The sequence below is a fragment of the Neolamprologus brichardi genome, chromosome 23, assembly GCF_056152115.1.
Source record: "Neolamprologus brichardi isolate AB-2024 chromosome 23, ASM5615211v1, whole genome shotgun sequence".
Lineage (NCBI taxonomy): Eukaryota > Metazoa > Chordata > Actinopteri > Cichliformes > Cichlidae > Neolamprologus > Neolamprologus brichardi.
Genome location: NC_142125.1, coordinates 18,839,366 through 18,856,474, shown reverse-complemented (window position 1 = coordinate 18,856,474; position 17,109 = coordinate 18,839,366). Strand labels below are relative to the sequence as shown.

The following is a 17,109-nucleotide window of genomic DNA, read 5'->3' as shown; positions in this document are numbered from 1 at the left end:
CCTTTTTTAAAAATGGGAACTAATTTCATAACCTACCACTCCATTGCTGCTGTCCAGGATCCAGGGGGTTTAAGGGGTGTGTCAACTAAGTCACCCTCACAAAATACTGGACACTAACCAAACTTAATTTAATGGTAGTGTAATAGTATTCATGGCCGTCGGGTCTATAGGTGAAATATTTTTTTTAATTGCATTATTTTTATTTTCTATTTAACATAGGCTACCAGCATTTTATGAAACTTTTCATTCAGCTTTTTTTCCCCTAAGAATAAAAAGATGGACTTTACAGATTCAAAAACAAAAAAAGAAGCAAAAATGAAATCTCATACAAGCATGGATATATATCAAATGATTATCTTTAATCCTTTTTCTGTATTTACATATTGCACACTGGGCTGCAGCTTTAACAATATAAATATATGGAATATTATTACTTTAATTATAAGTAATTATTATGTATGATGTCACATAAAACACATTCAGCATCCACTCAGAAGTTTAGTCCATTTTGTTTCCCCCTGCGTCTTCAAATAGAAGGTCAAACCTTGGCCCTTTGTCCAAAAAAAGTCCCCAAACACTGAAGAAGACATTTTGTCTGAAGAAGACATTACATTTGGTAAGTTTTGTCTCTCAGTTCCATGTCCAAATAGCTCTGTTATAAACCAGTAGAGTGTCTGAGGTTGTCCAGTACAGCAGGAATAGACCAAAGAACAGAGTAGAGGTAAAAAAGGCAAAAATGATTCGACTAATGCCGAGATGAGTCTACACAAAGTTGAACAAAACTCAAGTTTTTGCTCGAAAAAGTCCAAAAATCCTGTCATAGAAAATTTACACCTGTTTGTAGTGTGTATACAAGGTGAATGGTTGTTGGAGATAAACAGCTGAATAGAATAAAATAGAAAACAATCATTTTGATTTCCAATTGTGGATCAAGTCGGCTGAGCTCACTGGCTCCAGCAGATTTTCAGAGGTTTGTTTATAACTTTTCCTGCTGCTGGTCAACAGAGAGGATGAACCTTCTTGCTGCACCCTGGTATGCCAAAACTTCATGTCCAGAGCCTGTGGAAGAAAGACACGAACGAGTAGAAAAAACTTTTGCTAAGATGAAGACTGAAGAAGAGCATTCAGAATAAGCACAGATAAAAGGTACTTGTGATGGCTGCATGTACAGCAACACAGTGGTAATATCCACCATGTTAGTGTAGAGGCTTATATAATGCATTCACATTTGTCTTTAAATATAGGACTTAATTTACAGGACAATAAATAACTGGTTTTGGTTTAGAATTAATTCACATGTCCACATAACAGTGCATTCTATAAGAAGTGCGCACATTTTAGTTTACACTGTTATGTATGATTTAATCTTTGTTTTCTGAGTTACCGTAGTTGCAGCTGCTCCTCTTGAGAACCCAAGAGGTGGAAAGGGGGTGGAGGGGGCTTTGATGGAAGACTGCATATTAGCTCATTCCATAACTCGGGGCCACGGGGGGGAATTGGAGTTCATTATGTTAGTTCCAGTTAGGTTTTGTGTGTTTTACCCCTCTGTGTTTTTGTGGGCTGATCAGCCACTATTTAAGTTTCCCTTTTGTATCGTTAAGTGAGGTCAGTTTGTTTGAGTTATCAGTATGGTTTGTTAACTTTGAGTTCTGTTATTTTGACCTCTTTTATGGGCCCAAGATTTTGATTCTTTTTGCATGATTTAACCAATTATGTTTTTGGGTTAAATAAAAATCTTTTTTTTGGACTTTAACCTGTGCCTAAGTTTCCTTCGCTGCTCGGTCCATCACAGTACTGCAAATTGTTTTTCAGGGGCTCACGGTTGCTACATGTTCAAGTAACTGTACTATATTAACTTTATAAATTAAACAAAGGGAAAAAAATATCCAGGCTTTTAGTTTTTAGTATTAGTCAGTTAGACAGTTTGCAGCTTCATAGGCTCTGTAGAACTTGTGGTTCTGTGTGGTCTATAGTACAAGTACAGGTCATACAGGCTCCAAATAATATCTTACTGGTTATACAGGTTCCACACGTTACAAAAGATTTTTTAATTCAAGTTTTACAGGTTCTGCTTGATTTTATTAGATGTAGATATTAAACTTAGCAGATTCTACTTACTCAAAACTATAACAATTTTATGAGAAAAGTTTTTTGTTTTACTGAGTCCACATACTGCAAAAAGTCTGAAAACGTCACATTTAACAGGTTCTACAGGCCCTTTCTGACACTGGGCTTTACAGGTATTATTGTAGGGTGCCCCTACAGGCTTTACAGACTGGTTCTACCATATAGGAGATCAATAAGCCAAGGGAGTCATTGGCTTATTTTCTCATAGACTTCTAAACAATAATAGTACTTTTGCAACCAGAGTTGCTGCCCCCTGCTGACCATCTGAAATAATGCATCCGCTACTTCCGCATTAAAAATGATCCATTAGTGAAAAATATGCCTGTCAATGAATATTTTAATTTTGTTAAGACAAATTAATATTTTTTTCAAATGGACCATTTGATTCTGAAGATTAATCAACACTACCATTAGCTCACTTTTTCCTGAGTGGTGCAGATTGTTAAGCTTTTCCATTTGTTAGAACCAACACTGTTGGTGTGTTAACAAATCACCATGAGCTATTTGGCATCAGCTGATGTAAAAGTCTCACTGCCCAAGGCACTGCTGCCATTGAAAGGAGAAAGCCATAAAGATTGGGCCTAATGAAATATTTGAATAGTGTGATATTAAGTATGATTTTTACTTTAATGTTCTACATGGGGGTGGCTGTAGCTCAGGTGGCAGAGCAGGTCAGCCACTAATCAGAAGGTCGGTGGTTCGATCCCAGGCTGCTTCCTGGCTGCATGCCAAATATCCTTGGGCAAGATACCAACCCCCCACCCTACTGGTGGTGGTCAGAGGGCCCAGTGTCCGGCCTCGCCTCGCCTCTGTCAGTGCGCCCCAGGGCAGCTGTGGCTACAATGTAGCTTACCGTTACCTTTGTGTGAATGGGTGAACGACTGAATGTAATGTAAAGCACTTTGGGGTCCCTAGGGACTGAGTAAAAGCGCTACACAAATGCAGGCCATTTACAAAGATACACTGGATCTCAATACTGGTCACTAAATTCTTGTTTAGATGATTCCCTAAGGTCTTTATGCCTGACTACTTACATGGTTTAAAACTTATTATCCTTTGTGATTCTAATTGGCCTCCGTCAGTTCTAACGTTTTACATAAAAGGACATGATTAAAAAATCTAGCCCTTGCTAAGTCATCAAATTATCTTAGCGAGGTTAGAACTTAGTGAGGTTAGTGAGGTTAGAACCTTAGTGAGGTTAGAACCTCACTAACTGATCGTCAGCAAGTGTAACCAGTATGCAGGTCTGTGCTATAAGTTCTACTGTCTATACAGTAATGATTTCCAACTTGTAGTCACAATGCCATTAACATGTGGTTGTTTAATTGAAATCTATTTTTAAACAACTTCTTGTCATGTTTTCCTTGATTGTCTCTGTTTTTAATACTTTACATTTTGTCTAATCCATATTCACCAGTTCTATAGTTCCTGAAATATTACCATCTGATCAAAGTTCTCTTATTTTAAGGCTTCTTAACGATTTTTTAGGTTCTCTTGATTCCTCATATTCTACAGACTTCTGCTAGTCTCAGGGTCATTTTGTGTTAAACTCTGTCTGAACTTATCTCTGTAGTTATTTGGGTGCTAGATATAAGCCTAACAATGGTCACATTGTGTTGAGGCTGTTTATGTTCTTCTTCTGTGGTCTTGTGGTCTTGTGGTCTGCACTGAAATGGCTGCTCACTGGAAGCTTGCCCGGTGCTTTGCACCCTTAGTGATTTCACATAATGCTGTTAATACTGCGTTTTAGTCTGTCTTCTTGAGTGCATCAACAAACAACAAACATTTTCTCTTTCTTTAGCCTTGGGAACGATCAGCTTCCTTGGTAGGTTTCTGTCATCAGACTTTAACCTAACGGTTCATCAATAACATCTATTCATTACTGCTTCTACCAGCTTTAAACTTTGACCTGTATATATTTCCTCTAACTGCTATTTCCTGCCTTTGGGGTTCAGATCGAAATGTAAGAAAAGGAGTATTGACAATTTAAACATTTATCATGAGGCATAGCTGCAAGAAACACTTTATTTCCTGATCAAATGAGATCTGACCTTCATCTAAGTCAACTATAGATCAAAATGTCATTAATGACAATAGTCCAGTATGCAAAAAGAAAGTGAAGCCCTTTTTAATTAGAAAGTTACTTCAAGGCAGGTGTTCAAGCAAAAGAAAATAAGATTAGAAGTGGAAGGCTGCCGCTTTGCCATAGCTAAAGTTATACTTTGATCATAAAAACTTAATCCTACAGAGATCACATCATGAGCACAATCGTGAGGTAAAGAAAAAACCCAGAAGTAACAAATTTTATGTTATTTATTGTTATTTGTTATTTAATTGCTTTTCTGTTAGTTGATTACTTTGGTGTAGTATGAATAGCCATAAAAGTTAAAAAATCTACGCAGTTGTCGGTCTTACCATTTGTCTGTTTATCTCTCTGAACAGCGAGGGCTCTTGGCCAGTTGAATCAGGAGACGAGCACATCTTTTATAGTCTGCAGAGAAGCAAAACAACACGCTGTGTTTAACTGCTGCTTGAAAAAATCAATTTACTAAATTTCCAAAACCAAACACGACCTGCAGCTGCAGTGTCACGAGATGTTTAGCCTAGCTGAGCGAGAAGACTGGTAACAAGAGGAACTGTTAGCTAGAAGACAAGCCATCTGATCTGACTAATGCTGGGGATAGCAGTAATTGATCATACAGTACCAAAATGTAACTATTAATAAAGTGAAAAACTTGTTCTACTTGGACTTGTCATTAACAAAAGTGTTTAAATACTCTGTGAGAATACTGCCCTTTTAAAAATGAATGGTTTTCCACACATGACTAATTTCCTAATTGATTTAACTTAAATGTGAGTTTGTATGTGCTTGTTCAAACATTTTATTTATAGACATAATTACAAAGCAGTGACACAAAAAGTTTGTTAGTAAATAAACTACTGTCTTGAAAGCAATCTACTATATTATATATTATTTTACATAAATGTAGGACTATCAAGGTGTAACCTCTGATGTATTTAGTTGTATTTATTGTGTTTTGTTCAGTACAAAACTCTCCCCATACATCCTTTGATTGTCCTAGTAATGTATCTGCTTGTTAACCTGCAACGAGAAGACATAAACTTTCCCTCTTGAACAAACCAGGTCAAAAACTCAGTATTTTAGGGAACACAAAAAATTCTTCTGTAATCTCTGTAACCAAGACGGTGCCCATAACTAAAGTATGGGCACTGTCTTGGTTGCACTGCTTGTATATTTCTAATTTCCAAAGTCACCACCATGAATTCACAATGACATCAACTTCAGATGTGAATGAGATAAGAAACTTGACCTTAGATAAACATTTTTTCTTCTCTGTTGTCTGACAAACATCCAGCCAATAAACCGACGGATTTACTGTGTAAACAGCCTCTGAACAAGTTTGAACCTCCACAGCTCCTGTAGCGTTCACCTTTAACATGCCTGCCACTGCCTCCACACAAATGCATACACACACAAACACGTTCACATTTTTAGCTGTATCTCTGTGAAAACCTTTGTTTAGATACTTTAATCCAAGGAGATTCCAGCTACTACAGCTCACTGGTTTAAACTTTATTGTAACAACAAAAAGTTCCAGGTAGGCATCAAATGAAAGTGGGAAAAGTGCACCTGTACAAATAAAGTGTATGACTAATGATTCATCTAATGGTTCAGGGCAATAAGAAAAAGAGAATATTCTAATCAATGTGGGTATTAAATGAGAATTATTATGGATGTACACTACATGTATGAGTGTCCTCACAATTAATAAATCAGGCTCAATCACGAGCCTTAAATTTCACAGCGGTCCTCACAAAGGCAGATGTACACAAACTTGCTTGGGCACACATATTTCTATCCACACATACACTCACTCTCTCCAAGAAAAACAAAAAGCTACATGCATGATTTAATATCATAAGAGCTGATGCTGTTCTGACATGATTACACTGATAACAGTGTAACACAGTGTGGTTGTGTGTTAAAACACGTCTTATCCTGTTTTTTCAATCTCAACAAACTCCTGCAGCAACACATCACTGTGACACACACACTAACAGGAAGGAATCTAACCAGCAATCATTGGTATGACTCTCAAATCATTCGGTGCCTTTGTGTGGATGGATTCCTGTTTAAAGATGAGATGTTGTTTTTGCCTACATCACTACTCTACAGGTCTTTTTGAGCATTCAGACTGTTTTAGGAAGGAAAAAAACAACTTTTTTGTGTGTGTGTGTGTGTTAAAAACAGGCGCTAAATTTCAAGAAACTTGGCAGAGAAGCAAAGCATGACCAAAGGAAGAATCTATTTTATTTTGCTACTGAGTCATTTTCCTTTAACGTGGGGGAAAAGGACGTTGACCTTGGTGGAGGATTTGCTCTTTCAATCCAATCCTACTTTTCTGCAACAGGAAATATGCTTTGAAGCAAAATATGACAGGATCCAGACATAACTTCTAAGATATTTCTTGAATTTATTTACATATTTGACATATTTTCCTTTTCCCCAAATATTCAGTCCTGGACACTCGTACATTCCTCAGTCTACTTCGGAAACCTGTTTTTTTTTCTTTCTGTAAAATTTAGCTAGAGAAATGAGAGGGTGAAATGAACAAATATTTCTGTTACTATTGGTTAATTCTTGTCGGTTAAGCAGATTTTAAGCCTACATACAAAAACATATAGAAATATTAACTTTTAAGAAGCTAGTGCAAGTAATTCCACTACTTCAGCTTTCATTTTTTTCAGGATAAGATAATTAAAAGACTCACAGGCTGGCTCTGTGCAGTCCCTGGTTTTGTGGTACAGTCGGTGGAACTGTTTTCGGCACTTTGGGCTGAAGTATAGAGGACCTGAGGAGAGAAAGAAAAGTGGTAAGTCAGGCATAAAAAGTCAACACAATGATGAGCTTTGTAGAAAGAGCTATGAGTCCTTTAAGAAAGGCAGTGTTGGTGGTCTTGTAACCACAACTAGTTCTGGCTGCAAATGAAAGATTTCGCAGCCAAGCTTTGAGCTACTAAAATTTGGACTTTATTTGATAAAGTACTGTAGCCCACAAACACTTTTCTGTTCAATGCTGTTTCAAAAACAAAAAAAGTTGGGAATCAGAATGCAATAATTTCTAAATAAAGAGAATACAGCGATCTGCAAATCAGTGAAAGCCTATATTTAAATGAGAAATCTTTTAAATTTCTTATTTAAATAAACATTCCTTATTTAAATAAACACACACACACACACACACACACACACACACACACACACACACACACATATATATATATATATATATATATATATATATATATAAATGTCTTTTTTTTAATGTCATTTAATTTTAAAATTTGATGCAGCATCATTTTTAAAAGAGTTAGCATATGAGTAAAAAGTGTTTTAATACTAAACTAAAAAGGTTATTTGTAGCATTACTGGATATAAAAAGTGAATCCTACAGAGGCTGAGTGAGAGGCTGAATGTCAGCACTGAATTAAAAACAAATATTAGTGCACATGTCAGGAGTCACTGTGAAGGCATCATTAATGCTAAGCGATATAAGCAGGTTTAGGAGCAATGACGATGCATCTAAACCTGCTCCACATTGTGTCTTTTCCAGCGGAGGCCTCACCTCATTCATCAAGAGGATGCCAAATGTCATTGTATAACTCTCCAAACACCTGTGGTCTTATGGTTTTCATACCTGTCAGGTGTATGATGAAATTTTGCTTGCTGTGTGGGTCTTTGGGATGAGCCTCTGAAAAACAAATAAAAATCTATGATAACAGAACAACACTGCAGTCACTATAATAGCAGCAGTATATAATGGTATAGACAAATACTGGAGTCTTTTTATGCCACAATTTGATTTAATATGTTTTTTCCCGACACGTAACATATTTAGACCAAGTGGGAATGGGCCCAAATGTTCACAGTGCTGTACTTACTACAAGGGTGTAAAATGGTCAAGGAGGCCTTTTTTTATCCTCTAAGCGCATTTGGTTGTACAGAAATTATATAAACTATGAAGGAAATGGTTATGAATAACCAATAAATATACCATACCCACAGGCCCGGAGATCAGTCAGCGACCCCCTAGGAACCATCACTTTTGGGGAAAAAAAATCTTTTCTCTAACCGGCTGTTGAGTGGTTGCTGGGCAGTCACTTGGTGAAATTGGTTACAAAGACGTATAATGTATCACACAGTAAACGTCTTGCAATTGCTTTGATCACTGGCAGGTTACCGGTGATGCTCGCAGTTTGCATGGAAGACAAAGATTGTCTGCACACACTTGCCAACTACTTATACTGAAGAGGTCCTGAAGCTGTGAAAATGACAAAAGACAAAAACTGAACCTGTACGCCTTCAAAGTACTCTTCAGTTTCACTTGTGGACAGCCAACAATTTTCAGCAACTATTCTCCAACCAACAGGGGAATAGACAGACCTGTGGTTTCAAGGAGGTTGTACGACTGAGCCTTAGATAAGGTGTGCATCAGTATTGGGTGAGTGGGCCTTCTTCAAAGTCCTCATCTCATATAAGGAAGTTCAAGGTAATACCTGAAATGTTGCTGCACACTTTGACTATACTTTTCAGTCTATTTTTGTTTTTCATGTTCAGTAACTTGTATCATCAGAAAAAATGAGAATGTAAGAACAATTGTTCTCATAAAAGCCATCAACACAAAAATCCCCCAGAAAGATTTTGATAAATGTGCATGCACTGGTGAGCTTTTCTATAGACAGTATTCACATGACACTCAAAGTTAATTATGTTCATTATCTTTAAGTCGTGTTGTATCAGCCATTAACTTTAAAGGCTGTCCAGTTGACCATAGTGTATACATCTACTAAAATCCAATTTTAAAATGCAATACACGGATATAGATTAAATACCTAAACAATACGACACTGCGACTGTTTTCTTCCCCTTTACCCACAGTAGCAATACTAGTTGAATCTTACCTGTACTACTTTCATTCAAAATGGCATCTTCAACAAATAGTTGTGTCATTTTCATTATGCAGAATTTGAGCGTATATTTGAGCGTATATAAATGTCAAACCAAGCAAAATTATATATGAGTAGTTCTTTGCAGTGGATGCACAGTGGCTTGTTGAGAAAGCTGCCACTGAAAAAGAAGGTGCCTTAGGCTGCTTACTCTTCTGTGTCCATGCAGAAAAGTTGATGTATTACTAATGTCAGAGAGGAGTGGAAGTAGAAGGAGATAGACTCCACCAGGCAGTGACAGTGGTATTCATGATGTTAAATCTGAAGCAGCTGTGGGTGTGAACAGAGTTATCTTGACACCTTTACAGATGATCTGTTGAATATACCGAGCCTCCCAGGCACCAAAGTAGTAGGAAAATTTTTAGATATTCTTTGTTTGGGCTTTTGGACCATAGTTATTTTAACTGAGGGCCTTTTGACTTTGTATTGTAAAATATATATAGAGTGTTAAACTAAGGGAGAAGAAGGAACCTGATGATGCATTAACAAGAGTCATGCAAAACAGAGTTTAAATATACAGTTTCATTGGACTTTGTTTAAGCCTGGATTCCGATGTATTAATGGGTTGAGTATCCCAATCCAAAGAGTTTAGAGAAAGAATTTGGTAATGGAATATCCGGTGTGACCTGACTGGTTGGTTACATATACCAAAATGTCATCAGCATATAGACTAATTTTTATGATAGTGTGAAATGGCAAATAATTATATGAAATGTGTAAATAATACTGGTAATAATAAGATACCATTGCTACAGTTCATAATCTAGACATTTGTGTCATAGTGATAACACATGCTGAAGGCATTTTAACACAGAGACACAGAGAGACATGCAACCATTCACACTCACATTCACACCTACGTGCAATTTAGAATCAGTGATTAGCCTAAACCTACTAACTGCATGTCTTTGGACTATGGGAGGAAGCTGGAGTATCCAGAAAGAACCAATGCAAACACGGGGAGAACATACAAACTGTAGAGTCAAACAAGAAATATAGATCAACAACTAGCCACAGGGGGCCACAAGATGGTTCCTACCAAAGCCTTGAAATGGGGAGAGATGCAGGAAAGGGCTTTGCCAGCTTAAACATATGGATCATCACGAATAAGATTTCCACCTTTTTGAGTGAGTTAGAAGGAGAGAATCTCTTTGCTTCCATCACAAGATCAGACTAGATAACAGTGTAATAACAATAAATCAGTGACACTGAGCCTTTATTATTTTTGTTCAAAACACAGTGGAAGAAACTGGGAGGCTTCACATTCTCATCTGACTCAACCATAAAAAAATCACAGAAATATGAAACAGATGTAAAAACTCCTGAAGGCCAAACTTGTGACATGACCTTGCTGATACATCAGCAAGACTGTTGTTTTAAACACAAGGAACTTACAAGTTCAGCTGCAGAGTTACCCTCTTTTCTCAACAGACACTGAAAAGGTCAAACGTGTCTCACTAGTTTTCTTTGCTGAATAAATGGAGGTCACACTGATGTGGAAACCCCACGGACAGGCCTGAAGTCGTTAATTCTGTCATATTTCTGTTCTTTGGCAATTTATGAAGTTAAACGCTCTGGGATTTAAATGAAATAAAAATAGGAGCAAATATATTTATTGTTATTAGGAATTTAGATGAACAAAACCCCCCATAAATTTGGTCTCCTACAACAGTTGGAGGTCCAGGATCTCTATGATAGATAGAAGGACTCAATCTTTGACATTAAAGGACTTATTTCTAACACTTTTATCCAAAACATTGTACAGAAAGCCATAAGATGGCATAGAGTCCTGAAATCATTTGCAGCAGCACCTGTTTCACTGTTAAACAGATGGCTATTAAAACCTCATGGGTCTGCTAATAACACCTTTAAAGCCTTAAGTGAGGTTGAGGAATTTCTGTTAGCAAAAAAAATCCCAAATTCACAAGCTGGAACTAGAAGTTGAACAATCTTGTTCAACATTCATGAGATTTATTAGTACAAGCTAATCTCTTTGCTTCCATCACAAGATCAGACTGGATAACAGTGTAATAACAATAAATCAGTGACACTGAGCCTTTATTAAAAGAACTCAACTGCACTGCAACTCAAGCGGTGCATACATCTAATCCAGCTTGTTCACAGTCTCACAGGGTGGAAAGGATTAAGAGTTTAAGCAAAAGTAACAACATAATGGCTAAAAAAGTAAAAGTCCTGTGTTGTCACGCTTGACAAATTTCAAGATAAATGGCAGCGGGTCACATTCTAATAAAACATAAGGCCCATTCCAGTACCTGGACGACATGGGGAGAAAAAGGATTAAATAGAGTAAACAATAGTCCAAATGTCTGTTGGAGAATAAAATCCCCGAGGCTAAAAGTTAAATGTGAACACGGCTCTGAGGCTGATTCAAACAAGAAGCTCTTTTTATTAATCTGCACTGTTTTACTGCTGGACCCCTTTGCCCGCTTTTTAGAGAGTATAACATTTTATGTTGTTTTCCAGCTGTGAATTATGAATCATTTTCAAATTAAACTCTCAAAAGCTGAGTGGAACTGTGGAAAAGGATCAGTCATTGGATGGATCAGCTACAACATGGTCACGCCCCTCCTAAGCTGCCAGTCTGGCATGGGGGTGCTGGTAGTGTTGGGTCAGGCTTGTTTTAGTGCAACCCGCAGGTGATTGAATGAATCTGGGAAGTTTTTTACGCTTGTTGACATGTTTCTTGAGTTGCTTCCAGGCAGTTTTTGTGGTGTTTGATCTATGCATGCAATGTTGTTTCACCATATTGATTTTCTAACGTTTTTTAACACTAACAAAGCATATTGGGAAGTCTGCTGACAGGGTAAGGTAGATACTTTAAGCCAAAATAATTTACATTTATGACTCTGACATCATCTGAAAGTAAAAAGTGGACACTGCTTGTAACCATCATTAAAGCCTTAAACTGTTCCTGTTGTGAGGTTAAAGTACTTTCTGCTGTTTTTAAACACTTTTAAATCCCAATGTATTGTTCACACGATGCAGTCCTTTCTAAAATTGGATACATTTTCTCTGCTGAACTTTTTTCACACATACGATGAGAGTGCACCCTCAGTAACAGTTATTCTACAAAATTTGTGTAGGGGTGGTTTTAAATACTAAATACAAAGCTTTGCAGTGAATAAATATTGGCTTAAAATGATGCTAAAAGATAAAATTATCTTTTAAGAGGTGCCCTGGCTGATAGTTCCTCAGATGTGCAGAGGACCAAATGATGACACCAGTCTGCTCTGTTAAAATCATCCTCACAAAAGTTCCTTTAAGGGTCTGGCCTCAGCTCGCAGCTCTAATGGAGCCAGCTGTAAATGCTCTGATGATTTAAGAGGGATTTGTCTTGCTGATCCAAACAACAAAAAGATCTCAAATGGCTGCAAGTCTGACTGATTGCGCCGTCACTCTTGAGGCATTTCTGCCTTTTCGGCACCAGCTGGAAATTTACAAATTTTTTCTCAGTCCCTTGATGCTATTTATCCATCAGGATTGTTTTAGTGTCAGTTGCTTAGTTTTGGAGATATCCACTGTTGAGATGTTTGTCTTTTCCTGAAAATAATGTTATTAAATGGCATTCACTTGGTGGTACTCAAAGCCCCAACTAAATAAATAATTAATAAATAATAGATCGAAATTAAATCAAATAACAAACTCAACATTTCTTTCACAAATAATGACTAGACTACTTAAAAGAACCCCCCAAAAATCCTATTCTTGTTTAACAAAAGGTTCCCTGCTTTACTTCATATACAAATTGTATCCAGAAAAACAATAATGCTCCTCACATTTGGCTTTTGACTGGCTCTAACCCAGCAATCAAACCTGTAGAAGAAATTTATAATCTGAAAAGATAATATACATTATATTTGGGTATGTTCCTTGTAGCTATTTTAAGAGTTGAGCAAATGGGATAAAAAAAACAAACTAATCGACCGGTTGTAAAGTCATAAAATTCCAGGAAAGTCAAATTGAAGCCCTAATAAACTATGTCTGTACAAATATTTAGACTGTATTTGAAATCCATTTTAAACTACCGATCATATTTTTCAGTGTTCTTTAATTAGTATTTTAAACTTTGCTCTGACACAGTTTACAACCATTTGTCATCTGGACCAAAGTGCTACAGAACCACATTAGTGCCTGTAACTATCATCTTTCTATGTTGGATTTATAGTCCAGCGTTGGGGTCCAATATTCTAAGCTTCCACTATGCAGAGCCGAGGATTATCAGCATACAAATATCACAGATATATTTACGTGCAGTCCTCCAAAAAGCCAGCAGTGTGCAGCCAGACTGCAGTGATTCTATGACAAATCAATAAAGCTGCCTGAAGCTGCATATGCACTGGAAGAAATTCAGAGCAATGTGATCACCAGATAAGTGAATGACACGCCACGACTTCAAGCAACCATGGGTGAAATAACTGTTGGCGATGGGAAGTAGGTGGGATGAGATAAACTTTTCTCAACTTCCAGGTGAACGACTGTAGCGACCACCGATCAGAGTGAAGAACACTGTTGACTGACATATTCCCTGGTAGCAAATACATTAGAGGATCACCTAGGCAACAGAAACCTGGAACTTATACAAGCGACTGTTTGTTAGCTTCAAAGCAATGTGTGACAAGTAAATTGCTTCAGTTGTTGATGCAGCTGGAGAAGCCTCAAGACGGTGGTTGTCATAGACTATTTTATTATTTTTAGACTCTTTCCTGTCTATTCTTGTCGAATAGCAGCACAAACAAATGCATACCCATTATTGGTAATGTTGACTCCGCCCACTGGTGACACTACGCAGCTGCACCATGATGGTCTGTAGAGCTCTGAGTAGCTCTTAGCTTGTTTGCACCTTCATTTCAGAGAAGAGGGTGCTGCCTTTTTGTAATGAGGAACTCGTTAACACTCAAGAATCAACAATTACCTGTAACTATTGGGGTTGGGTTATTTAGGTAATTCTAAAATTGCCCTTAGGTGTGAATGTGAGTGCGAATGGTTGTCAGTCTCTATGTCCTAGCCCCTCATCAGATTGGCAATCTGTCCAGCGTGCACCCCGCCTCTCGCCTGTCATAGTCCTGGGTGTCTGACCCAGCGTTTTGAATTGGTTGTGGACTCACGATTCTTTCTGTTCATTTAAGAGATGACTTAAGTGTCACTGCTTTAGTGTCCTCTAGTGCATCTGAGTTTATTTCTACTTTCTGGCTTTGGTTATTTGTTCTGTTTAACCCACGTCTCAGAGTCGCTGTGTGTGTTAGTTCCTGTTTTATTTTGATAGTCTCCTGTTTCATGTGTATTATGTTCAGTTTCGCTTCCCCTGTCTTATCAGTCAGATTAGTGTCAGCTATGTTCCCACCTGTGGCCTGTTTCCCTCATTATCCTCTTTGTGTACGTATTGTCTGCATTGCCCTCTGTTCTCTGACGCGTTCTTCCTCATGGTTGTGAGGAAGGAGCAGGTAGTATGAACACATTTTCTGTGGAGCTCGACTGGCTGTAGGGGGTCCCCGTAGGCACCATGTTTTTCCATCTGCTGCCTTGCCTTTACTTGGTCCTCCAGCAATTAGAGTGCATGGATTCAACCTGTTACCTCAAGCCAACTTTTTCACCTCAATGACGCTCAGAATTCCCTGCCTCTCTCCCAGGGTAAAAAGTGGCCAGGCCTGAACACTAGCTGCAGTTGTCAAAGAAACAGGCTGTGTGTCCTGCGCAGCCTCAGCCTGGACCTGGGGGCAGCAGTCTGAGCCAGAGGTCTCCGTGTCGCCTGATCATGTGCCACCCAAATCAGAGGTCTGCACTATGCCATCTGATCCTGCTCTGTCCGAGCTGGAGTCAGCACTGCCCACACCACCAGTGCCGGGAACTCCGGAGCCAGAGCTGCCAGGACTAACAATTTTCCACTTCGACTCCTGGCCTCCATTCCCATTGTCTGCGGGTATCTGCTGCCCAAGCCAGATGCTCAGGCACACACACACATACACACACCTTTTGCGGGGCGTTGTTCTGTTTCTCATGTGCCCTCAGGTTTTTTGGTTTGGACTCGGTCTCAGCCTCCATGCAACCCTCATGAGGACAGGTCAAAGAGAATGGATGGATGAATGGCAGGTTGGAGATTCATAATTATTTTATTCCTTGCATTTCTGGTACTCACTAGCAGGGACAGCACCATTTAAATATTTAGTCATACTAGATACTACATACTACTTTAGTCAAACTGCTACCCCCGTGACCCGAACCCCGATCACTGACAGAAAATTGATGGATGGATCTTAGTGATATATCTGTACTAGCAGATTATCGTAGGCTAAACTTGAAAGCTTTGAGTTCAGTTATTAACTTTGAAGTTACACTTTGCTACATTTGGACTGGTGTCAGGGTGCGGTTTCGTACAAATGTTGAGTCTCAGGATGTGCAGAAGAGCAATTTTGACAGTTATGAGTACTTATAGAGCACTTCACATAGAGGTGAATGTAACTCTGAAAGTAGGTGTCAAGTATAGGGGGTAGCTCCCTAAAAAGGGTCATGGGATAAATGTGAGTGCCCGACAAGCATTGTGGTTTACAAATGGATAAAGAACAGTCCTTTGAAACACATTTTAATTCACTGGAGTATGAATGAAACCACCTCAGGCGTTTAATTTAGCAGTTTAGAATCAGCTTTTTTGTGCTAAAAAAAGAGCCCCATCTAGACCGTGAGAGTGTATCTTGGGCGACACAACAGGTTCACGCTCCTCCTAAATTAAAAAGGATTTAATGAAATTACAGCAGGAGGGGCCCAACAGGACGTGACGCCCTGGAGCCTTTTGCTTCTGCACTCATTCATATTTTTTGACTCTCTGAATGGATGTATAAAGTTCAAAGAGAAACCGCAGACCGCGGCGTGATTACGATGTTATCTCACTGTTTCCGCCATCAGTACTGACCCAGTCCGTGCTGCGACCCATGCTGTACTCCCCCGGGCGTCTCCGTCCTCGTCCTCGGGTACCGGCCGATCAGCTCCACCATGCTGCGGCTGTCCGTCTGCGTGCCGGAGCCTCGGCGAAGGGCCGCCTCGGTGAGCAGCAGCAGGAGAAGGAGGGCGGACAGGAGCGTGAGCCGCGCGAGCAGCATCACCGCGGACCTGAAGGTGCAGATGTGAAAAGTTCAGATTTTTTGTAATAATTAATGTTCCTCCAAGGAGCCAAAGCCGTTTCCTCCCACGTACTGGATCTTCTGACAGAATCACATGATCTTCATCAGGACTCATGTGGACCCAACTGTGAATTTAACAGTTTTTAGGTCATAAGAGAGACTTTGAGTCAAACTTTTTTGTAATGAAAAATAAAGATCATGTGATATGATCAAAACTGAACTTCTAATGAAACATAACCTATTTTAATAAAACCAAACTTACCTGAAATAAAACACATTTATCTAAAAATAATAATAATACTGCTCTCTATTTAAAGAGAAGGCGTGATTCTAACGTGAGTTTACTGCTTTTAAAAAAATCCAAGTAATAACGTTTTTCCTGGGTTTAGTTAAAGATTCAAGTTTAAAAAGAGGCGCGTTTTACGTTTGCTTTTGATTCATTCAATGCGGTAAACTCTTTGAATGATTCTGAAGTAAAAATGAGTTTCCAGCAGTAGTTTCGCTCCTAAACGCGCAAACAAAATATGTCCCAGTAAAAACACGTTTAGTGCTCTCGCTGCACTTTAAAACGAAGCATCACCCGCACATATCCTGCAGTTATTACAGAAAACTGTTTAACATGTCACATTTTACGGCTAGGAGAAGTTTTCTGTCTGCGAACAAATTTCTTCACAGTTCGGCTGCTCCCTCAGCTCACACACTTAAGCTCACCTGTCTTCCCTGCGCGGCTCTCGGAGCGTCCCGGCGCACCGCTCTCTGATCCCGGGCTCCTCCCGCCGGATAATTACTAAACTTCTGCTTTCTGGTGTGTTTTCTTGTCT

General features: G+C 38.8%; 1 protein-coding gene across 1 annotated transcript; it reads right to left on the bottom strand.

Annotated features, from left to right (window-relative positions):
• Positions 1 to 425: 425 nt before the first annotated feature.
• On the bottom strand, positions 426 to 16,267 carry LOC102780141 (ALK and LTK ligand 2-like). The gene is made up of 5 exons (XM_087836808.1): positions 16,081 to 16,267; positions 7,847 to 7,900; positions 6,921 to 7,001; positions 4,543 to 4,618; positions 426 to 1,059 (listed from the first exon to the last, which is right to left on the bottom strand). Exons 1-4 carry the CDS (start codon positions 16,265 to 16,267, stop codon positions 4,554 to 4,556), a joined length of 387 nt encoding a protein of 128 aa, XP_087692934.1. The 3' UTR covers positions 426 to 1,059; positions 4,543 to 4,553.
• Positions 16,268 to 17,109: the final 842 nt, after the last annotated feature.